The 24,502-nt window shown below is 49.1% G+C and overlaps 1 protein-coding gene across 3 annotated transcripts in view; it reads right to left on the bottom strand.

Annotated features, from left to right (window-relative positions):
- Window positions 1-24,502, bottom strand: part of LOC115476928 (IgGFc-binding protein-like) — a 920,282-nt gene that overhangs the window by 527,906 nt on the left and 367,874 nt on the right. For all 3 annotated transcript variants that reach the window (XM_030213515.1, XM_030213514.1, XM_030213517.1), the window contains 3 exons: window positions 21,669-21,868; window positions 15,530-15,671; window positions 2,723-3,051 (listed from right to left, as the gene is read on the bottom strand). In XM_030213515.1, the coding sequence (XP_030069375.1) occupies window positions 2,723-3,051; window positions 15,530-15,671; window positions 21,669-21,868 (671 nt within the window). The remainder of the gene's footprint in view (window positions 1-2,722; window positions 3,052-15,529; window positions 15,672-21,668; window positions 21,869-24,502) is intronic.

Raw genomic sequence — 24,502 nt, 5'->3', positions numbered from 1 at the left:
TCAGAATTTCATGTCCATCATCATCTTTGGATATTTTTTTTAATATCCTATATAATAAAAAGCACCTCCAACATTCTGAAGCCAGCAGCCTTGCAGTGAAGCCTGAAGCCTGAGGTGTTCGTAGGCATCATAATAGCTCCGCCCACATTCTCAGCTGATTCCCAGGCAAGGGGAGGAGTAGGGAAACACGCGGAGCGTGTTTCCTTACTCCTCCCCCTGCCTGGGAAACAGCTGTCACTGCGCCGCTCCCTGCCACTTCAGAGCAAGTGGCAGGGAGTGGCGCAACAACCTCCCCCCCCCCTGGCTCGGCGCATCAACAAAGCCGTCGCGTACCTCTGCTGAGCTGACGGATCCGAAGTTCTGTTCTCGGCTTCATGATTGAGCATCAGTGGAAGTTTCTGTGTGTGCGTCTGATGTCAGACGCACGCACATAGACTTCAACAGATGCTCAATCATGAAGCCACGCCCCGCAGCCGAGAAAGAACAGAACTTGATCCATCAGCTCAGCAGAGGTACGTGATGGCTTCAGGGGAGGTATTTCGGAGGAAAGGGTGGTGTACAAAGGGTCGCGGTAGGGGTGTGCAGGGGACATTAAAGCGGAGGGTGGGTTTTGAACGTGAGGGAGGGGGTAGTCTGGAACGCGGTGGGAGGGGCTTGATGGCCCTTGAATTGGGAGGGTGGGACATATGTGTGGGTGGGTGTGTGGGTGTGCTTTGGGTGGGACCCTTGAACTGGGAGGGAGGGGAGTCTGCAACTCGGGAGGGAGGGAAGTCTGCAACTCAGCAAGGAAGGAAAGGAGGGAGAGGGGTATGGAACTTGGGAGGGAGGGGGGAGGGGTATGGAACTCGGGAGGGAAGGAAGGGAGGATGGGTGGGAATTTACCTTGCTAGCGCCCGTTTCATAGCGTTTCGAAACGGGCCTTTTTTACTAGTTAATTCAATAACAGGTATCTCAACCTGGAAAGAATCCAGGGCCCAATATCAGCAGAACTTGGGTAGGAATGGCTTGTACCTGGATAAATCCTGAACACCAGGGCCAGACACTGAAAATCATCACTGACATGCCTTAGCACTGTCCACATAGTGCTAGTAAGATCTGGAGGCACTGTCAGGAGTTCTCCTAATACCACCGATATAACTATTCGACCAAGCTAGGATAGCAAAATAGCTTCCTATCTTGTCCTGATGGTTATCTGGGTACTGGTACTGAATACTGGTGATGTCCAGATAATGTCTGGTAGTACCTTATACCAGATATACAATTTCAGTATCCAGGTATCACCCAGCACTGAATTTCTGGGTATAAATTTAAACACCACAGTCAGTGTTTTATTTATTTTTGCAGCGACTATGAACATGTGAGCCTATGAAATCTTTCTGTTCAATACTGTTCTGAAAGGTGCAGAAAAGTCTTTTTTGGATCAGCCAATTGTGTGAGGAGCTTAATGTTTGTGAAAACATATGCTGCCCAATATTTAAAACCATTTAACCGGCCAGGAACAGCTCCTGGAGGCTAAAAGGCACTTAACCAGCTATCCAGTGGGAGATTGCCAGTTATCTCCCACTGAATATTGCCAGTTAGCGCATAGTGGATACTGGATGGCTATCCACTAATATTTAGCACATCGCCAGCTACGTTTGGCATCCAAATTTGGTTGCTGAAATAGCAGGCCTATCTTTGGCCGGTTTCAACTTAACTGGCCAGCACTGAATATCAGCTCTTGCCGATTAAAGGGAAATGGGACTTGATATACCGCCTTTCTGTGGTATTTTGCAACTACATTCAAAGCGGTTTACATATAAACAGGTACTTATTTTGTACCTGGGGCAATGGAGGGTTAAGTGACTTGCCCACAATCACAAGGAGCTGCAGTGGGAATCGAACCCAGTTCCCCAGGATCAAAGTCCACTGCACTAAGCACTAGGCTACTCCTCCAGCCAAAAAACACCTGAATATTCAATGACAGTCAATGGAAGCAGCCCAACATTGAATATCCGGGCTCAGCGCCGACTGCAGAAGTCAGCCCGGCTCACTCCCGAGGTCTAAATATCTCTCATAGAGAATTAAGGACCTCTGATGCACACAGCCATATCAGGTCATCAATAAAACATTAACCTGAGTATGTTGCAGTGACATCCTCATCCTCTTGGCCACAGTGGCCTAGCCACGGGTGGGTCCGGCGCCCCCACTTTGGGCTCCGACTCACCTAAAATTGTGGCACCCTTGTTAAGGTTGGCAGGGATCCCCAAGCCCCACCAACTGCTCCAGTGACTCAGAACACTCTCATAGTTGTTGAAGGAAGCGGCAGTTTTTGAGCATGCGCAGGAGGGAGGAGAGCCAGCTTGGCAATTGCCCATAGAGAATGTACGGGAGCATGCTGGGCTGTAGGAGCAGGACCTCCTCAGCTAGTGGGGCTTGGGGACCCTCACCAACTCATGTATTTATTGAATCTTGGGTCACTGATGGGGGGGGGGAATAATATGTGTCCACCCATTTTGGGCTCAGCTCACCCAAATGGCACTTCTGTCTATGTCTGCTTTTTGTTTTCTCTGTTTTCTACAGAACGTTTTTGTCCTTCTGTTTCTCTTCTCAAGTCGGTGCTGAATGTAGTGTTTTAAATATTTGGGGCCAGTTTGGTTTTTTTTTTTAATAGTATTACAATCTGTTATACTTATAAATTGGTACAAGTACAGCACAATAGATAATATATGGCTTCACTCACTCTAATTTTTGGAAACTCTCCTGCAGCAATGGAGATCTTGTATCCACATGAATAGTATGTAACTTGGTGCACAAAGGAATATTCTTGGCTCCCTCTATTATCGTTCTTTGTGTCGACTGTGAAGGGGATCAGTGTGGGGTCATTCCCATCATATTCAGCGACGGTGTAGGTGCAGGTGCCCTGGAAGTCAAAGTAGTTGCCATCAAATGTGCCATAATGGGGGTCTCCCGAGGCCCAGCACTTTGCAGTGAATTTTGGAATGCATTCAGCTCTTCCCTGGATGACTTGACAATCTTCCTGTGGTTTGCATCCTTTTGCACTGCATGGATCTGTATTGAAAATCCAGATTGTATCTTTGTTATACTACTATTACTACTACTTATTTCTAAAATGCTACTAGACGTGCTCAGCACTGCACGCTAAATACGTAAGAGACAGTCCCTGCTCGACAGAGCCTACAATCTAATCAAGATAGACAAACAGGACAAATCAGGGATTATGGAATTACTATGGTGGATTGAAACAAACCTGGGTATTGATCAAGTGAACAGGTGTCAGGAGATAAAAACAGCCTCTAAAAGCTGAGCTTTTAGCTTAGATTTGAATACGGTCGGCTGACTCAGAAAGTCTATTCCAGGCATACATTGCTTCAAGATAAAAGGAACAGAGTCTGGAGTTGACAGTGGAGAAGAAGGGTACACTGCATAACACAAAATCTGAATATAAACACCTATGATGACTTTCAAGGATATTTATTTTGCAGTGCTTGGAGACAACCAGGGAATGCAAGCTTCCAGCAGCACCAGCTTCCGTCTGCTGCCTGCAGCTATGGCAAACAGTGCTTTCCAAGGTAGTCATGCAAGTCAGTTTTTGATATTTATTTATCATTAATTAAGCAGAATAAACCAGATCAATAAATTAATGGCAATTAGCATTTCAGAGGGAAAATTTCTAACTGCTCACATTGATGAGAAGTAATTGCATACTTTTCATCATGTGGACTTCACTGGATTTTCAAAGTAAGTCTACGTGTGCTTTCACTTCAAAAATTATCTAAGGTGGCAAAAAAGTATATAATGATCAAAATATCAGCATTCACGCATGTATGTACACACATTCGCTTCTGAACGATAATATTCTGTCAAATTCCAGCCAATATTTATAACTAACTGGCCAGGAATGGCTCCTGGCTGGTTAAATAACCTTAAGCCATCTAAGCGTTAATATTCAGCATGAGATAACCGGCTAATTCAGCCGAATATTACTGCTTAGCGGCTACCCGGTCACCAGCTATGTCTCGTGACATAACCGGTTAGCACTAATATTCATTGGCTGACCAGCTAAGTTTAGTGGCCAGATAGATAGCGAATGCTACATACCTGTAGAGGGTATTCTCCGAGGACAGCAGGCTGATTGTTCTCACTGATGGGTGACGTCCACGGCAGCCCCTCCAATCGGAAACTTCACTAGCAAAGTCCTTTGCTAGCCCTCGCGCGCCCGCGCGCACCGCGCATGCGCGGCCGCCTTCCCGCCCGAAACCGGCTCGAGCCGGCCAGTCCAGTATGTAGCAAGACAATACACTTCAAGGGAAGACACAACTCCAAAGGGGAGGCGGGCGGGTTTGTGAGAACAATCAGCCTGCTGTCCTCGGAGAATACCCTCTACAGGTATGTAGCATTCGCTTTCTCCGAGGACAAGCAGGCTGCTTGTTCTCACTGATGGGGTATCCCTAGCCCCCAGGCTCACTCAAAACAACAACCATGGTCAATTGGGCCTCGCAACGGCGAGGACATAACAGAGATTGACCTAAAAAATTTACCAACTAACTGAGAGTGTAGCCTGGAACAGAACACACAGGGCCCTCGGGGGGTGGAGTTGGATCCTAAAGCCCAAACAGGTTCTGAAGAACTGACTGCCCGAACCGACTGTCGCGTCGGGTATCCTGCTGCAGGCAGTAATGGGATGTGAATGTGTGGACAGAAGCCCACGTCGCAGCTTTGCAAATTTCTTCAATGGAGGCTGACTTCAAGTGGGCTACCGACGCAGCCATGGCTCTAACATTATGAGCCGTGACATGACCCTCAAGAGCCAGCCCCGCCTGGGCGTAAGTGAAGGAAATGCAATCTGCTAGCCAATTGGATATGGTGCGTTTCCCTACAGCCACTCCCCTCCTATTGGGGTCAAAAGAAACAAACAATTGGGCGGACTGTCTGTGGGGCTGTGTCCGCTCCAGGTAGAAGGCCAATGCTCTCTTGCAGTCCAATGTGTGCAGCTGACGTTCAGCAGGGCAGGAATGAGGACGGGGAAAGAATGTTGGCAAGACAATTGACTGGTTCAGATGGAACTCCGACACCACCTTTGGCAGGAACTTAGGGTGAGTGCGGAGGACTACTCTGTTGTGATGAAATTTAGTGTAAGGGGCCTGGGCTACCAGGGCCTGCAGCTCACTGACTCTACGAGCCGAAGTAACTGCCACCAAGAAAATGACCTTCCAGGTCAAGTACTTCGGATGGCATGAATCCAGTGGCTCAAAAGGAGGTTTCATCAGCTGGGTGAGAACGACATTGAGATCCCATGACACTGTAGGAGGCTTGACAGGGGGCTTTGACAAAAGCAAACCTCTCATGAAGCGAACAACTAAAGGCTGTCCTGAGATCGGCTTACCTTCCATTTGGTAATGGTACGCACTGATTGCACTAAGGTGAACTCTTACGGAGTTGGTCTTCAGACCAGACTCAGACAAGTGCAGAAGGTATTCAAGCAGGGTCTGTGTAGGACAAGAGCGAGGATCTAGGGCCTTGCTGTCACACCAGACGGCAAACCTCCTCCAATGAAAGAAGTAACTTCTCTTAGTGGAGTCTTTCCTGGAAGCAAGCAAGATGCGGGAGACACCCTCTGGCAGACCCAAAGAGGCAAAGTCTACGCCCTCAACATCCAGGCCGTGAGAGCCAGGGACTGGAGGTTGGGATGCAGAAGAGCCCCTTCGTCCTGCGTGATGAGGGTCGGAAAACACTCCAATCTCCACGGTTCTTCGGAGGATAACTCCAGAAGAAGAGGGAACCAGATCTGACGCGGCCAAAAAGGAGCAATCAGAATCATGGTGCCTCGGTCTTGCTTGAGTTTCAACAAAGTCTTCCCCACCAGAGGGATGGGAGGATAAGCATACAGGAGGCCCTCCCCCCAATCCAGGAGGAAGGCATCCGACGCCAGTCTGCCGTGGGCCTGAAGCCTGGAACAGAACTGAGGGACCTTGTGGTTCACTTGAGATGCGAAGAGATCCACCAGGGGGGTGCCCCACGCCTGGAAGATCTGTCTCATCACACGGGAATTGAGCGACCACTCGTGAGGTTGCATAATCCTGCTCAACCTGTCGGCCAGACTGTTGTTTACGCCTGCCAGATATGTGGCTTGGAGCACCATGCCTTGACGGCGAGCCCAGAGCCACATGCTGACGGCTTCCTGACACAGGGGGCGAGATCCGGTGCCCCCCTGCTTGTTGACATAGTACATGGCAACCTGATTGTCTGTCTGAATTTGGATAATTTGGTGGGACAGCCGATCTCTGAAAGCCTTCAGAGCGTTCCAGATCGCTCGCAACTCCAGAAGATTGATCTGTAGATCGCTTTCTTGGAGGGACCACCTTCCTTGGGTGTGAAGCCCATCGACATGAGCTCCCCATCCCAGGAGAGACGCATCCGTGGTCAGCACTTTTTGTGGCTGAGGAATTTGGAAGGGACGTCCCAGAGTCAAATTGGAGCAAATCGTCCACCAATACAGGGATTCGAGAAAACTCGTGGACAGGTGGATCACGTCCTCTAGACCCCCAGCGGCCTGATACCACTGGGAGGCTAGGGTCCATTGAGCAGATCTCATGTGAAGGCGGGCCATGGGAGTCACATGAACTGTGGAGGCCATGTGGCCCAGCAATCTCAACATCTGCCGAGCTGTGATCTGCTGGGACGCTCGCACCCGCGAGACAAGGGACAACAAGTTGGTGGCCCTCGCCTCTGGGAGATAGGCGCGAGCCGTCCGAGAATCCAGCAGGGCTCCGATGAATTCGAGTCTCTGCACTGGGAGAAGATGGGACTTTGGGTAATTTATCACAAACCCCAGTAGCTCCAGGAGGCGAATAGTCATCTGCATGGACTGCAGGGCTCCTGCCTCGGATGTGTTCTTCACCAGCCAATCGTCGAGATATGGGAACACGTGCACCCCCAGCCTGCGAAGCGCCGCTGCTACCACAGCTAGGCACTTTGTGAACACCCTGGGCGCAGAGGCGAGCCCAAAGGGTAGCACACAGTACTGGAAGTGGCGTGTGCCCAGCTGAAATCGCAGATACTGTCTGTGAGCTGGCAGTATCGGGATGTGTGTGTAGGCATCCTTCAAGTCCAGAGAGCATAGCCAATCGTTTTGCTGAATCATGGGGAGAAGGGTGCCCAGGGAAAGCATCCTGAACTTTTCTTTTACGAGATACTTGTTCAGGGCCCTTAGGTCTAGAATGGGACGCATCCCCCCTGTTTTCTTTTCCACAAGGAAGTACCTGGAATAGAATCCCAGCCCTTCTTGCCCGGATGGCACGGGCTCGACCGCATTGGCGCTGAGAAGGGCGGAGAGTTCCTCTGCAAGTACCTGCTTGTGCTGGAAGCTGTAGGACTGAGCTCCCGGTGGACAATTTGGAGGTTTGGAGGCCAAATTGAGGGTGTATCCTTGCCGGACTATTTGGAGAACCCACTGATCGGAGGTTATGAGAGGCCACCTTTGGTGAAAAGCTTTCAACCTCCCTCCGACAGGCAGGTCGCCCGGCACTGACACTTGGATGTCGGCTATGCTCTGCTGGAGCCAGTCAAAAGCTCGCCCCTTGCTTTTGCTGGGGAGCCGCGGGGCCTTGCTGAGTCGCACGCTGCTGACGAGAGCGAGCGCGCTGGGGCTTAGCCTGGGCCGCAGGCTGTCGGGAAGGAGGATTGTACCTACGCTTGCCAGAAGCATAGGGAGCAGTCTTCCTTCCCCCGAAAAATCGTCTACCTGTAGAGGTAGAAGCTGAAGGCTGCCGGCGGGCGAACTTGTCGAATGCGGTGTCCCGCTGGTGGAGAGATTCTACCACCTGTTCGACTTTTTCGCCAAAAATGTTATCCGCACGGCAAGGCGAGTCCGCAATCCGCTGCTGGATTCTATTCTCCAGGTCGGCGGCACGCAGCCATGAGAGCCTGCGCATCACCACACCTTGAGCAGCGGCCCTGGACGCAACATCAAAAGTGTCATAAACTCCTCTGGCCAGGAATTTTCTGCACGCCTTCAGCTGCCTGACCACCTCCTGAAAAGGCTTGGCTTGCTCAGGGGGAAGAGCATCAACCAAGCCCGCCAACTGTCGCACATTGTTCCGCATGTGTATGCTCGTGTAGAGCTGGTAAGACTGGATCTTGGACACGAGCATAGAGGAATGGTAGGCCTTCCTCCCAAAGGAGTCTAAGGTTCTAGCGTCCTTGCCCGGGGGCGCCGAAGCATGTTCCCTAGAACTCTTAGCCTTCTTTAGGGCCAAATCCACAACTCCAGAGTCATGAGGCAACTGAGTGCGCATCAGCTCTGGGTCCCCATGGATCCGGTACTGGGACTCGATCTTCTTGGGAATGTGGGGATTAGTTAATGGCTTGGTCCAGTTCGCAAGCAATGTCTTCTTCAGGACATGGTGCAAGGGAACAGTGGACGCTTCCTTAGGTGGAGAAGGATAGTCCAGGAGCTCAAACATTTCAGCCCTGGGCTCGTCCTCCACAACCACCGGGAAGGGGATGGCCGTAGACATCTCCCGGACAAAGGAGGCAAAAGACAGACTCTCGGGAGGAGAAAGCTGTCTCTCAGGAGAGGGAGTGGGATCAGACGGAAGACCCTCAGACTCCTCGTCAGAGAAATATCTGGGATCTTCCTCTTCCTCCCACGAGGCCTCACCCTCGGTGTCAGACACAAGTTCACGGACCTGTGTCTGCAACCTCGCCCTGCTCGACTCCGTGGAACCCCGTCCACGATGGGGGCGTCGAGAGGTAGACTCCCTCGCCCGCATCGGCGAAGCTCCCTCCGCCGACGTAGTCGGGGAGCCTTCCTGGGAGGTGGCCGCGGTCGGCACCGCACGCGGTACCGACGTCGGGGACCTCAACCTGGGCGATGGGCCAGCCGGCGCCACGCTCGACGGTACCGGTGGCGCAAGCACCGCCGGTACCGGAGGGGTAGGGCGCAACAGCTCTCCCAGAATCTCTGGGAGAACGGCCCGGAGGCTCTCGTTTAGAGTGGCTGCAGAGAAAGGCTGAGAGGTCGATGCAGGCGTCGACGTCAGTACCTGTTCCGGGCGTGGAGGCTGTTCCGGGCTGTCCAGAGCGGAGCGCATCGACACCTCCTGAACAGAGGGTGAGCGGTCCTCTCGGTGCCGATGCCTGCTGGGTGCCGACTCCCTCGGCGACCCAGAGCTCTCGGTGCCAACACGGGGAGGAGACCGGTGTCGATGCTTCTTCGATTTCTTCCGAAGCATGTCACCGGAGCTCCCCGGCACCGACGAGGAGGACGTCGAATCCATCCGTCGCTTCCTCGGGGCCGAGACTGAAGAAGGTCGATCTCGGGGGGGCTGTACCGCAGGAGCCCTCAGGGTAGGAGGAGACCCACCCGAGGGTTCACCGCCACCAGCAGGGGAATGGACAGCCCTCACCTGCACTCCACCCGATGCACCACCGTCCGACGACATCAGCAGACGAGGTCCTGGTACCACCGACGTCGATGCAGCTATCCGATGTCTCGGCGCCGATGCAGAGGCCCGATGCCTCGATGCACTCGATGCAGGGGCGGCCGAGGAAGATGGTCTGGACGCTGACGACGTCGATGCACTCGAAGATCCCGGTGCCGATGCCGACGAAGAGCCCGAGAACAACACGTTCCACTGGGCTAGTCTCGCTACCTGAGTCCGCCTTTGAAGCAGGGAACACAGACTGCAGTTCTGAGGGCGGTGCTCGGCCCCCAGACACTGAAGACACGACGAGTGTCGATCAGTGAGCGAGATAACCCGGGCGCACTGGGTGCACTTCTTGAAGCCGCTGGAAGGCTTCGATGTCATGGGCGGAAAAATCACGCCGGCGAAATCAAAAGCCGAAATGGCGAAATTTGGAGCACCAAAATTTAGAGGGAGAAAAAAATCTCGACCGAGGCCGAAAAGAGGCCTTCCCCGACGACGAAAGAAAACTTACCGGGGCAAAAAGCTGGAAGTACGGGGAGGATTTACACGAAACCCGGCGGGGGGTTTCCGGAGCACTTCCCGACTAAGGAAAGCTTTCCCGAAGGAAAAAACACGCTCAAACAAGTTGGACGCGCGAGGTCGACTTTCCGGGGCTCGACACGGCGAAAACACGACCGTACCGAGTGCGGACAAAAGAAGACTGGCCGGCTCGAGCCGGTTTCGGGCGGGAAGGCGGCCGCGCATGCGCGGTGCGCGCGGGCGCGCGAGGGCTAGCAAAGGACTTTGCTAGTGAAGTTTCCGATTGGAGGGGCTGCCGTGGACGTCACCCATCAGTGAGAACAAGCAGCCTGCTTGTCCTCGGAGAACTGCTATTTACATGGGTCTACCTTTGGCTATTATAATTTAGCCGGTCAGCCAATAAATTTCACCTTAACTGGCTATGTTTTTAGTGACCAAAAAAACTGGAAATCCAATGCTGAGGCCATATCCAGTGACCAGCATTGAATTTCCAGGGGTTATTTTGCCACTGGATATGGCCTCGGCATTGAATTTCCAGGTTTGCTGCCGATTGCGAGAGTTAGCTAGGCTCCCTCCTGATGTCTGAATATCTGGCCTTTGGTGTCTAAATGCAATGCATATAATTTGAAGGTGGATGTAGACATGGGCAGTGATGGCAGGGCACACAGTTACGTATTTTAATCAACCTAGGCATGGGCACTGATGCCAACTGTATGGCTGGCATAAGTGCTCACACCTAAAATATAACCCCTGGATTCTATATATGGTACTTTGAGTTGCATGCACAAATTTGCGCATGCAACTTAATTGATTAATGAGCCAGTGCTGATAACTGGGAATTAAGAAGTAATTATCAGCACTAATTGACAACAATTAGAATTTATGCGTGCATCCTTTTAGGCGTATTCTATAAAGAAGTGCGTGTAAATTCTAGTGTGCACATACAAAAAGGGGGCATGGCGGGTCGGTAGGCATTTCTAAAATTTATGCACATTTATAGAATTAGCATGATCTGCGTCTAATTTACACATGGGGATTTACACCAGGTTTTCATTGGTATAAATGGTCACACCTAAACGTAGTTGCGGTTCCTGGCACTGTTATTCTGTAAACTATACCTAACTGTAAGCTTAGTTTATAGAATAGAGCTAAGTGCTACTTTTTCAGCATCGATTTTATAGGTGTCATTTATAGAATCTGGTCCTTAGTGTGCATATACCCAGTGTTGCTAGGTCCTCTTTAAAGGAAAGTAGGCGCCTACTCCACATAGGCCTTCCACTACACAATTGCCATCTTTTTTTTTTATTTATTTTTTTATTTATGGTTTTATTATACATTTAACAAGGTAATCCTTGCTAGAAACACAGGCAAATGATATACACCATAACATTCTCATCCAGTGTTTTACCAGTAAATAATAAAAGGAAAAAACTTCAAAAGAAAATAAATCTTGCAATGGACAAGAAACTTATACATTTAAAAGAAAAATAGTTTAACCTTCCTTAGACCTCAAAATTTGAGGGGGGAGTGATAGAATCAGAGAAGTTACAGAAAATAAAAATCAACATTTGTTACCAGGTAAAAGCTGCTATTACTCCAGGTTAATCATTTCAACTGTTTCACATCTAGGAATGATTTCAGTTGTTCCGGTGAAAAGAAAGTATATTTAGTCTGACCTAACTTAACCACACATTTTGCTGGATATGCCAAGAAAAAAGAACCACCAATATCAATTGTTCTCTGTTTCAAAATAAGAAAGGCTTTCCTTTTTTGTTGTGTCTGTTTAGTTACGTCTGGAAAAATCCAGACCTTAGAACCACAAAATTGAGCCTTAGCATTACAAAAATACAATCTTAATATATTATTATAGTCTTGTTCAAAGACAAAAGAAATCAATAATGTGGCTCTATCAAGTATTGTTTCAGAAGATTGTTCCAAAATGTCAGAAATATTTTGGAAATCCGGAATAATATTTTCTGTTCCTCGCAGTTCCCCTTTTGGTTTAGGAATGAAGTAAATTTTGTTCACCGGAGGAATAGCATCCAGGGGAATTTTGAGGATCTCATTTAAATATCTTCTGAATGTTTCTATCGGAGTTACCCCCGAGAGCTTAGGAAAATTTAACAGGCGGAGATTAAGCCGTCTGTTATAATTCTCTAATTGTTCAATTTTTCTTCTTATGTCCATGTTGTCTTTAATAAACATAGTCTTAAATTCCTTAAATGATTCAACTTCTTTGCCGAGATTAGCCACTTGCTTTGTTAAATTATCTTTAACAGAATCAACATTTACTTTTAGCTCTTCCAGCTTGGCATTTAAATTTAACACATCACCTGAGGTTTTTTGTAGTGTAGAGTTCATCAGGTTCAACATCACCCCAATCGATTCCAATGTCACCTCCGGATTTTTTGCTGAGGAAAGATAAACTCCCTCAGACTTCAGAGTCGACTTTTCCATGCCTGGGTCCTCGCTGGTTACCCCAGCCGATACACTTCCGGAATTGGCGGGGTTTCCCTCCAGGGACGCCGTCGACGCTGGACACGGAGGAGTCCGAAGTGTTGATGGTGGTGAAAGAGAGGTTTCCTCTCCCAGCGGGGATCGCGCTTCTCCGAGAGCTCCCGCTATGGGATCCTCCTCCCTATGGAACCTGGAGAAACTGGTGAAGTAGCGCTCAAGAGACGCTTGGGCCGGAGAAGACGTCAAGGTAGGCTGAGGATCTAACTTTAGCTTCCCCTTTCTTTTAGAATGAGGCATTATTGGAGAATAGGAATAAATTTTTTCCCCCCCAAACGCTCAGAGCTCTCTACCGTTCAACCGGTTAGGCAGCCATCTTGACACGCCCCCGTCCTGCATTGCCAGCACTCACAATTGCCATCTTAATGTGGCCGGAAACGAATGTGTGCTTTAGAAAATGGAAAAGTCTATGAGTACTTTCAAACACTGCCCCAATCCTGGGGCCCAGGAATGTCACTCCCTTTAGTAGGTAAGCATTGGTGTGAAATGGCATTACAGTTATACCTGCACCTGCGTATATGATGAGCAGTGTTAAAGCCCGTTTCTATGAGTAATTTACTATTTCACCCATGTAAAAGTCTTTTAAAATTGCACTCATAATTGTGTCAATAAGATTAGTTTTCCCTGTTCAAACTCCTTCTTATTGTTTTTCCATTTGTACCCTCTAAACCACTTCTGGAAGGCCACATTGAATGTTCATGAGATACATTTGCATATTTCTGGTTCAAGCTATTGTGTACTTTATATAGCTGACCAATTTCTGGCCCTCTGGAACTAAAATTGCACAGCCCTACTCTTCTTTTTCCACTTCCTTCTCTCTTTTTCCATTTATTGGTTAAAAATGTTTCCTTTAGTGTGTTCACCTCAGAAAAGACTGCTTGGAGATCATGTATGATGTTGTTGGTTTGTTTGTTTTATTGTAACCCATTCAGATGGGCTATACATTTTTGTTAAAATATTAAATAAATCATAATATCATGCTTTGGTTCAACCAAATAAAATGATACATAGATGGTGTTGTACAGTAGCTCTTCAAATCTCAGGAATATATTTTAGAAGACTAAAATACATAAAGACAACTTATGGGGCAGAGATGTCTGAAGAACGAATCTATGAGGCCCAGGAGCTAATGTACAGTGTCAACGTGTAATCTGTTTTCATGGGTCCCTTAAAGCATATCACAGTCTCCAAAGTATCCTGTCTCTTCCTGCAAAATCTTTTAAATTAATCCCTTTGTTTACATATTTTATTTTATTTTATTTCTGGGAAACTGCAGGTGGTTAAAAGGTCATATTTTTAAATAGCCCATGCAGATGCAAACCAGTTTTTCTTTGAATAATTAGCAAATGGAAAGTGAAAATATATTATTTAGATTTAGCACATGCCTTTTCATTGGCAGGTAGAGGCATGCAATAGGTAATACCCTGTTTCCAGAGTGCTTATAATCCAAGAGGCCTATTTACTAAGGTTTTTTTTATAAGTGTAGGTGGGCAGAAGAGACTCCTGCCCAGTTAAATCATGATTAGTGGGGCAGGAAGGTAGTGCCACTGAATATCCGCTCTGCAGTGGCGTACTAAGGGGGGGGCGGGGGGCGGTCCGCCCCGGGTGCACGCCGCTGGGGGGGTGCCGCGCGTCTGTCATCAACGCTCATTCTCTGCTCCCTCTGGCCCCGGAACAGGTTATTTCCTGTAACGGGGCAGAGGGAGCAGGGAACGAGCGTTGCTGACAGACGCGCGCCACCACCCCCCCCCCCCCCCAGCAGGTAAAGATGCACCGAGGGGGGGGTGTCGTTTCGCTGGGGGGAGCTGCCCCTTTCACGTCCCCTGTCCCGCCCCTTCCAAGCCCTCACCTCCCCCCTGTCATCTCCCCTCCCCTTACTCTGCTATCCTTGGTGGTCTAGAGGTACCTCTTTGGGGCAGGAAAAAGCCCCCTCTTTCCTGCCCGGAGCTGCTAGCTGCCCTGCATCCTGTCCTGTGGTGAGTCCAGCTCTTGACGTTTCAAAATGGCCGCCGAGAGTTGAAGTTTCGCGAGGCTGCTTCAACTCTCGGCGGCCATTTTGAAACGCCGAGAGCCGGACTCACCACAGGACTGGATGCAGGGCAGCTAGCAACAGCGCTCCAGGCAGGAAAGAGGGGGATCTTTCCTGCCCCAAAGACGAAGAGGTACCTCTAGACCACCAGGGATAGCAGAGTAAGGGGAGGGGGATAGTCCCACTCCCACGTTTGTGTCTGTTGTTTCGCTGGGGGGGGGGTCACGCTGCACCCGGGGGGGGGGGGGGGGGAGCGCATCGGCGATCCGCCTCGGATGTCAGCCCTCCTAGGAACGCCACTGCCGCTCTGACCGGCATGCTACTGTCCAGTTAGTGCCAAGGCAGTCTGAAGGCAGAAACCGGCAGTTATACAGGTGCTGGCCATAATTAGTGCTAGTGCCAAACAAAAGTCCATCCTATCTTTGTCTGATCAATTTTGCAGCTGCTGGCACTGACTATTGGCTGGCACTCACATAACTTCTGGGTCCATAGCTGACCTAGATAGTCAATGCTTTCCCCTGGCAGCCACAGAAAGGAGACAGGGCACTTACAAAAATATATCCCCACCACTGATTCATTAGAAATTAAAAGCTCCTCCTTGGGCCTATATCTCCAGCCTCTGGCACCTACCAGGGATCTCCCTGGTGGGTAGTGAGAGACAGGAGCATAGCTCAGTCACTCCTGCCTTGGTAGCTCCTTCGGCCCTTGGTGGCAGTCTTCTGCTACCACGACTAGGGGTCAGGCTGCAAAATACAACTCTGCATAATTTTATCTTCTCTAGGGGATCATCTTCTAACCATAACAACCTACGCAGAAAACTTTCTTTTTACCCAAGTAAATCCCTGTGTTGAATATGGTGTGGCTTTCTGTAATATAGTTAGGTCTTTGAGATGAATGACATAGTTGTGTGAGAAATGAGGTTCCACTTCACTAACTCAGCCATGAAACCCCTTGAGATGTATTTTGTTGTTAAGTGCTGCTGTTGCAGACCCCTGCCTCCAGATGGCACTGCTCAATTGAATACTATATTACTTACCTGTCTTGATACATTGGAGGGTGCAATCTTCTGTCCCGCATTTCTCATCATCAGCGCAGCTAGAAGACTCGCAGATCATCCTTCCTGTGGGGCTGCACTCACATACTTTGCTACACTCTTCAATCCACACTTTCTCATGCAGCTGTGATATCAAGCAGGGAAAGAAGTCATTCAATGTTAGACAAAGAGCCTCACAGAATAAAATCATGGATCTGGCATAGCTAGCCTGCCTATTTCCTGTTCCTGTAGTAATGTAGACCCTGCTTAATGCCAGCTTTTCTCTTATTTCTCGGTCGGTAAGGATCCTCTTTCTCTGCAGCATCATGACTGATTAATGGGCTAATTTTCCAAATATTCTAACAAAATACAATGGGTCTGATATCCAAAGCAAGTTATATAATCTCTGGCTGCCAGTGAACATATAACTTGCCAATTCGTAGCATAGGAGCCAACTTTTCAAAATGATTGGGGGTGCTGAATTTTTTTTTTTTACAGGTTGTGCATTCCCCCTTCCCACTCCCCCTTGTCCCCTCCCCCCTCCCACCCTGTCCCCATCCCCCTCCCTCGTCCCCCCTCCACCTCCCTCCCAGTTCCAGGCCCCTCCCTTCCCTCTCTCTCTCTCCTTTTCCTCCCCCTCCCTCCCTCCGAGTTTCAGGGTCCCCCCTCCCAGTTCCAGGGTCCTCCCTCCCTCCCAGTTCCAGGGTTGTCGTCCCTCCCTTCCTTCGAGTTCCAGGCCTCCTCCCTCCAAATTTTAAAAGTCATCTATCTTACCTTGTCGGGGTTAGGGCGGCAGCAGCGGTAAAAAGCATGCAGGCTCGGTGCTTAGTTCCGTTTTCCCTTCTTTCTCTCTCAGCTCTGGTCCCGCCCTCATTTCCTGTTCCGAAAGGGCGGATCCAGAGCTGAGAGAGAAGGGAAAACGGAACTAAGTGCCGAGCCGAGCCTGCATGCTTTTTACCGCTGCTGCCGCCCTAACCCCGGCGAGGTAAAATAGATGACTTTTAAAGTTCGGAGGGAGGGGGCCTGGAACTCGAAGGGAGGAGGAGGGAATGAACTTCCGGTGGGTGAAATATTGGGGGTGCTCGAGCACCCACAGAGTCGGCGCCTATGATTCATAGATCGTTTGTGACTGTACTGATACTTTTAGGCCAACAAATCCATCTGAATGGCCTGATCCCATCTGTCTAGTGAAGTGATGGAAGGAAGGCAGAGCAAAGGTGGGCTAAGAAAATTATCTGGATAGCAGCAATATTCAGCTGCTATTCGGATAAATTAGATATTTAGTTAGGCTTCCTCAGCAGTCCTAGACAAAATGGACAGCAGCAGCAGTGAAGACTGCATTACACATAGGGGCCTTTTTACTAAGCCGCGTAAGCGTCTACGTGCGCCCAATGTGCACCAAAATGGAGTTACTGCTCAACTACTGCATGGCTTGTGGTAATTTCATTTTTGGTGCGCGTCCAATATGCGCATCTGAAAATTTTATTTTCGGGCACACATAACGGACGCACGCAGATCTCAAACCCAAAATGGACACGTGGCAATTTTGATTTTGTTGCACGTCCATTTTCAGCAAAAAAAAGAGGCCTTATTTACAGGCGCGCTAAAAAATGGATTGGCACACACCCAAAACCTGCGCCTACACTACCGCAAGTCATTTTTCAGTGCACCTAAGTACAGGATCCCATAGTCAGTGCAGCTGACTTTACATATCACGGTGCTGATTACACATATGAAATTAAACATCATCGCCAATGTTTACGTTAACAAAGTTTTTACTGGTACTAATTATTGCCCCATTGTCACTTGAGATGTGCACAATTCAGTCAATTGCTACTGTACCTGAGACAATGGACTTGCCCAAGATTACAAGGAGTGTTAGTGGAATTTGAAGCCTGGCTTCCTTGGCTATCAGCCCACAACCCCTAACCATTAGGCCACTCCTCCACTTGATGATGTATTTAGAACAGGGCTTTCAAATTTAGCCAGGTGACCCCATTGCCAGTTGTATTTTCAGGATATCCATTATGAATATGCATGAGATAAGTGTGAATATAGTGGGTGATTTTTAAAAGGGATTTCTGCACGTAAGTGTAACTCGCTTCTCTCACATAGCCGGGTTAGGCTGTCTAGGTTTGCTCCGAGAGCTTACCTTGGGGTTCGGGAGACTATCAGACTTATTTTCGAAAGAGAAGGATGCCCATCTTCCAACACAAATCAGAAGATGGGCATCCTTCTCACAGGGTCGCCCAAATCGGTATAATCAGTGGTGTGCTGGTAAATTTTTAACAACAGGCTCTCTCCCCAGTCCACCTCAGCGCCCCCCCCCCCCCCCGTCCACCACTGCGCCCCCCGTCCACCTCGGCGCCCCCCAAAAATTGCAGAGCTGGCTATAGCCGGGGGGGGGGGGCAATGCATTACTCTCTCCAGGAAAAAAATTTAAATGATCCCAGGTTCCAATCTAATTCACGTTTAATGTGGGATAAAATGCCATAAATAAGTAAATAAATATAAACTTTTAATGTTGAGCATCTGATTTTCAAAGTGAACATATTCCAAACACTATAATGAAAATAAAATGATTTTTTTTCTACCTTTGTTGTCTGGTGACTGTTTTTATGATCATGCTGGCCCAGTATCCGATTCTGCTGCTATCTGTCCTCTTAACTCCATTTCCAGGGCTTCCTTTCCATTTATTTCTTTCCTCCTTTCTTCTTCATTTCTGGTCCTCAGCTTCTGCCTATTTTCTTCATTCATGTGCAGTTTTTCTCCTCTCTTCCTTTTCCCTCATCTCATCTCCTTCCTCACTCTTCTCTCCCCTACATCCATGTCCAGCATTTCTTCTCTCTCCCCTCCTCTGCCCTGCCCTGCATGCACCCATACCCAGCGACCCTCCTCTGCCCTGCCCTGCATGCACCCAGATGTCCAGCAATGACCCTTCTCTCCCCTGCATGCACCCATGTCCAGCAGTGACCCTCCTCTCCCCTGCATGCACCCATGTCCAGCAGTGACCCTCCTTTCCCCTGCCCTGCATGCACCCAGATGTCCAGCAGTGACCCTTCTCTCCCCTGCACGCACCCATGTCCAGCAGTGACCCTCCTTTCCCCTGCTCTGCATGCACCCATACCCAGCGACCCTCCTCTGCCCTGCCCTGCATGCACCCAGATGTCCAGCAGTAACCCTTCTCTCCCCTGCATGCACCCATGTCCAGCAGTGACCCTCCTTTCCCCTGCCCTGCATGCACCTAGATGTCCAGCAGTGACCCTCCTTTCCCCTGCCCTGCATGCACCTATGTCCAGCAGTGTACCCTCCTCTCCCCTGCCCTGCATGCACCCATGTCCAGCAGTGACCCTCTACTCCCCTGCCCTGCATGCACCCATACCCAGCGACCCTCCTCTGCCCTGCATGCACCCAGATGTCCAGCAGTGACCCTCCTCTCCCCTGCATGCACCCATGTCCAACAGTGACCCTCCTTTCCCCTGCCCTGCATGCACCCATGTCCAGCAGTGTACCCTCCTCTCCCCTGCCCTGCATGCACACATACCCAGGAACCCCCTCCATCCACCCATGCCCAGCAGCTACTCCGTTTTCCCCCCTGCCACCCCCTCCCGAGTTGTTTCGTGAATTTTTCTCCTCCCTCCCACCCTCCCTCCCGATCCGGTCCCTCACCGCCCGCTTGTTTTTTGAATTCTTCGGGGCAGGCAGCCTTGCCTGCCCGCTTCCAGCGCCGACTGTCCTCCCTTGCCGACTCGCGCTTCAAAATGGCCGCCGAGACTTCAGCCGAAGTCTCGCGAGGCCGCCTCTGGCAGTCTCGGTGGCCATTTTTAAAGGGTGAATCGGCAAGGGAAGACAGTCAGCGCTGGAAGCGGGCAGGCAAGACTGCCTGCCCTGAAGAGTTCACGAAACAAGCAGGCGGTGAGGCGGATCCGGAGGGAGGGAGGAGAGCCAGAGCCGGCTCGTTATTTTCAACAACCGGCTCGCAAGCCGGAAAAAAATTTAACGACCGGCTCTTGCGAGCCGGTGCGAGCCGGCTCCAGCACACCACTGGGTATAATCGAAAGCCGATTTTGGGCATTCCCTCACAGGGTCGCCCAAATCGGTATAATCGAAAGCCGATTTTGGGCATCCCCAACTGCTTTCCGTCATGGGGATGACCAAAGTTCACAGGGGCGTGTCGGAGGAGTAGCGAAGGCGGGACTTGAGCGTGCCTAACACATGGGCGTACTTGACCCATAATGGAAAAAAAAGGGCGTCCCTGATGAGCATTTGGACGACTTTACCTAGTCCTGTTTTTCTTACAACCAAGGCACAAAAAGGTGCCCAAACTGACCAGATGACAACCGGAGAGAATTGGGGATGACCTCCCCTTACTCCCCCAGTGGTCATTAACCCCCCCCCCCCCAAAAAAAATATCTTTCAAAATATTTTGTGCCAGCCTCTATGACAGCCTCAAATGTCATACTCAGGTCCATCGCAGCAGTATGCAGGTCCCTGGAGCAGTTTTAGTGGGTGCAGTGCACTTCAGGCAGGCAGACCCACGCCCATCCCCCCCACCTGTTATATTTGTGGTGGTAAATGTGAGCCCTCCAAAACCCACCAGAAACTCACTTTACCCACATGTAGGTGATCCCCATTCACCCCTTAGGGCTATGGTAGTGGTGTACAGTTGTGGGTAGTAGGTTTTGGGGGGGCTCAGCACCCAAGGTAAGGGAGCTATGTACCTGGGAGCTTTTTATTAATTCCACTGCAGTGCCCCCTAGGGTGCCCGGTTGGTGTACTGGCACGTCAGGGGGACCAGCGCACTATGAATGCTGGCTCCTCCCATGACCAAATGGCTTGCATTTGGTCGTTTATGAGATGGGTGTCCTTAGTTTCCATTATCGTCGAAAATCAGAAACGACCAAGTCTAGGAACAACCATCTCTAGGGACGACCTAAATGTCAAGATTTGGGCATCCCCGATCGTATTATCAAAACGAAAGATGGATGTTCATCTTGTTTCGATAATACGGGTTTTCCCGCTCTTTTACCGGGACATTTTGCAAGGACGTCCTCAGGAAAACTTGGGCGTCCCCTTCGATTATGCCCCTCCACATGCGCACTACTTACTTCAGGTTCCCTCCAATTCCAACCCAGGAACCATACAGTAGTCAGGAGAGTCAAGAAAATCAATTGAACTTTATTTAACAGAACCAAGTAACGGTTGACATGATAGTCCTTAGCATACAGTTATGATGGCATTTCAGGCATGATCTACAGAGTCAAAAGAGCAGAAAATGTTTCCTTCTTTGGGTCATACACATGTACATAACCCTTTCGCCTGACCTGTAGCCAGATGACACCCCACAGTCAGTTTCTCCAATGCAACATCATTACCATCGGAGATTTGGATCCAGCATTAACTGTCCAAGTCTTTCAGGGATTTACCCTGAAAGAAATCACCAGCTGCAGGCAGACAGCGTCCTACCCTTAAGCCTGTTTTGTGGCGAGACTAACAGCAACGACTCTGATCCTACTCCAATCTCAGGGTTGGCTCAACAGTTACCCCCTCTCTCTTTCTACCGGGTCACTTGGTGGGGGTATAGAATTCTTAAACATAGGATACCAAGGACAAATTCTACAATATTATCAGCTCCACCCCACACTGAGATTCCACAAATCAGGGCACTCTCAAGTGTTAGATGGACTCATGACTTTTCCCTGCTGGGCTCCTTCCACCCAAGGCTCTAATATTGCAAGGAGTTACATACGTACTTGTTTACCTGTGGAATTTCGCTCCACCCCCTCTGAAAATTTTCCTGGGCCCTCTAAGGTTGAAGTAGCTATTAACTTACTGAAAATGACTTCCCCCGCCCATGGATCTAAATATATGGAAATGTATCTCATGCATATTTATTTATTTTAAACATTTTAACCCACTTATACTCTAAGTGGTTTCCATAAAAACATACATATTAAAAATAACACAAACTATCTATCTTCACTGTGGATATCTGAAAATCCAACTTCTGTGTCTGTGGGGGGGGGGGGGGGGGCAGGGGGGTCACTAGGACAGGCTTGGGGAATGTCTGCATAAAAATCAATCTTCTCAAAAACTTCCATTCCCGAGGCCTCAAGAGAGATTTAATGTTAAATAGCAGTACCTTGTAGTATCTTCCATTTTCAAAGCATCCGCACTGTTCTATGGATACACAGTCCTGACCGTCAAACAAGAAACCTTCGTCACATTCACAGCCCTCGGCACAGTTGAGAGGGCAGTCTGCAATACCCCAGAGTTTAGAACAGCTCATGGAGCAGATGTCAATGCAAACCTTGTAGCTGCTGTTTTTCCCACATTCTCGTGCTAAATAAATGAAAAAATTATTACTTTATTTTCCCAAAATAATATGATGAAGATGGTGCCACAGCTTTAGAGGGCACTACGAAAACAAAGAGACAGATCAGCCCTAAGTAACCATTAAGAAAGACAGCAGACTTCTGGGAATGATAGTGCTATGACCTCTATCATAGGGACAATGAGATAGCAAAAGTTGACACAGGGAGATAACAAGGTTAACAGTTTGTTGGTGGTCAAATCTGGGACACTTGGAGACTTTCTGAACAAGGGGAAAAGAAAGGAAGACATTTCCCTTGGATTTCTGGGACCAGAAACAGGGAGGAGGAAGTCTGTGATCAGTTCCATCCTGCCTGTGTGTAGCATGGACCCCCCCCCCCCTACAAAAAGATGTCATATTTTATTAGTAGGGCGGCCTGATATTCAGAGCAATTTAAGTGGGCACCACTTAAATCACAGTGAACCACCCATCCACTGATATTCAGAGGCAGTAAACTGGGCAGTGCTGCTGAATATTGTCTCTGACTGTCCACATTCAAGGGCGGTAAAAGGGGCGACACTGGGAGAAGCCGGCAATAATCACCAGCAATGTTCAGTGCCTAATCTGGCTTGCAACAGTCAGCATTTAAAAAAAAAAAAAACATTGACTACCACCGGCTGAATATTGGCCGGAGAGTTTCTGCTACTTCAAGCAAACAATTTTTGCTCACTCTTTCTATTAATTTTTTGCTTGTGCTCTGCAAATTTTTTAAACAAGCATTAGAACTCCTTTGGCTTCCTTGCTCCCCACTTCTCATTCCCTTCTATAGGAAAGACTGCCTTTCATTGACAGGCATAACTCATCTCTCAATTTGTGACTCTCAATATTTCACAGGCTTGGATCATTTCCCTGGCCCCAGGTACCTTCCTGTTTTCTGAGAATTGTACTGCAGTACTTCCCCATCCCCTGCACTTCAGCATTTTTTCAGATACTCACAGATTTCAAGCCAGCGGCAACCCTCCAACTGTTGAGTTTACATGAGGTTCTCAGTCACATACCCACCCTAAGCTCTGGAAGCACAGAGAGGGTCTTAGGTTGAAAGTTCAGAGATCATATACAGGGTGGGAGAACATGTTCCAGCAGCCCTGAATATGGGAGCATGCACTCACACTAAGCCATTGTGTTCTGGCCTGTCTATCTGCAGCTGCTTCAATGGCTGAGGAATAAGCATCAGGTTTAGAGAGCTGAGAAGTGGCTGCTGAGCTTCACTAAGAACATGGAGGGGGGGGGGCAAGGATTCAGCAGTTGAGTAGGAAGGAAGGCAGGGAACTAAATCGGGAAACGTACAATTTGTGAGACCATATATCTTTTCTTCCACCCAAACTTCACCCATGTTCTCCTGTCATCTTTTACCACTGTTGCTGTGCTACTTCTTTGGTCTCACATACCCCCTTACTAGGGCCACAGTTCTATAAGTACATAAGTGTTGCCATACTGGGACAGACCAGAGGTCAATCAAGCCCAGCATCCTGTTTCCAACAGTGGCCAATCCAGTTTACATATACCTGGCAAGATGGAGTCACGTGACGCGATGAGCTGAGCAGCTGTGTTTAGCTGCAGCTCGAGAGCCCTCACCTCGTAATCGTGGAATTACTGCACTAAAAGAATTTAAAATCCAGCGATTGCACTCTAGATTATTTTATGGACAAATACGTTAACAAATCTCCAGTCGCCATGGCGCTAAGGGCCGGAAAAAAGGAGAAAGAAAAGAATAAAGCGCTCACTCCGGATTCTAAAATGGCAGACGCACTGCAACAGGCGGATCAGATATTTATACCTTCGCAGCTTGAGCAACTAACAACGGCAGTAGCGAGAGCATGGCAGCCGAAATGGGACGCGCTTGACCAAAAACTGGATGCTTAACAGACCAAATTGGAGGGATTGGGGATTCGCATGGACGATGTTGAAACTAGGGTCTCGGTCCTCGAAGATGATTCACAGGGTTACAGTGCGGATATGCGTGAGATAAAGCAGCAGTTACAGGAACAAATTGGCAAACTGGAGGATCTTGAAAATCGTTCCAGGAGGAACAATGTCAGGATCGTGGGCATCTCAGAGATCATACCGGATAGGAATTTAACGGTATGGCTCACGGACTGGCTAACCAAAGAACTGGCGTTGTCCAATTCCCTTGGGCCCCTGGTGCTTGAACGCACGCACCGCATAGGCCGGAAGAGAGAAAACCAGGACAGGCCGCATGTGATAATCACGTGGGTGCTTAATTACAGACATAAGCTGGAAATATTAAACGGCTTTAAAATCCGCAGAGGAGAACTAAAACACGAAGGCCGGCAGGTGTTAATGTTCCAAGACTATTCTGCAGGGGTTCAGGATCAGCGATGGAAGTTTCATCTTTTATGTTCTACGCTGGCTCAGAAGCAAGCCAGGTTCACTCTCCAATACTCTGCAGTGTTGAAAGTTTACATTCAAGGACAATGGAGCACATTTAAATCCCCAGAGGAGGCAAAACGGGGACTGCACGAGCAAGGTATCATCGAAGGGGATTGAGAAACGGAGTGAACTCTATTGACAGACCAGTTATTACAGTACATTAGTTGCAGTAAGTAAGAAAATGACTGTTTACACGGGGGAGAGGGCTCTCT

This window comes from Microcaecilia unicolor, chromosome 8 (genome assembly GCF_901765095.1).
Source record: "Microcaecilia unicolor chromosome 8, aMicUni1.1, whole genome shotgun sequence".
In the NCBI taxonomy this organism is placed as follows: Eukaryota; Metazoa; Chordata; class Amphibia; order Gymnophiona; family Siphonopidae; genus Microcaecilia; species Microcaecilia unicolor.
This window is presented reverse-complemented; position numbering and strand designations above follow the sequence as displayed.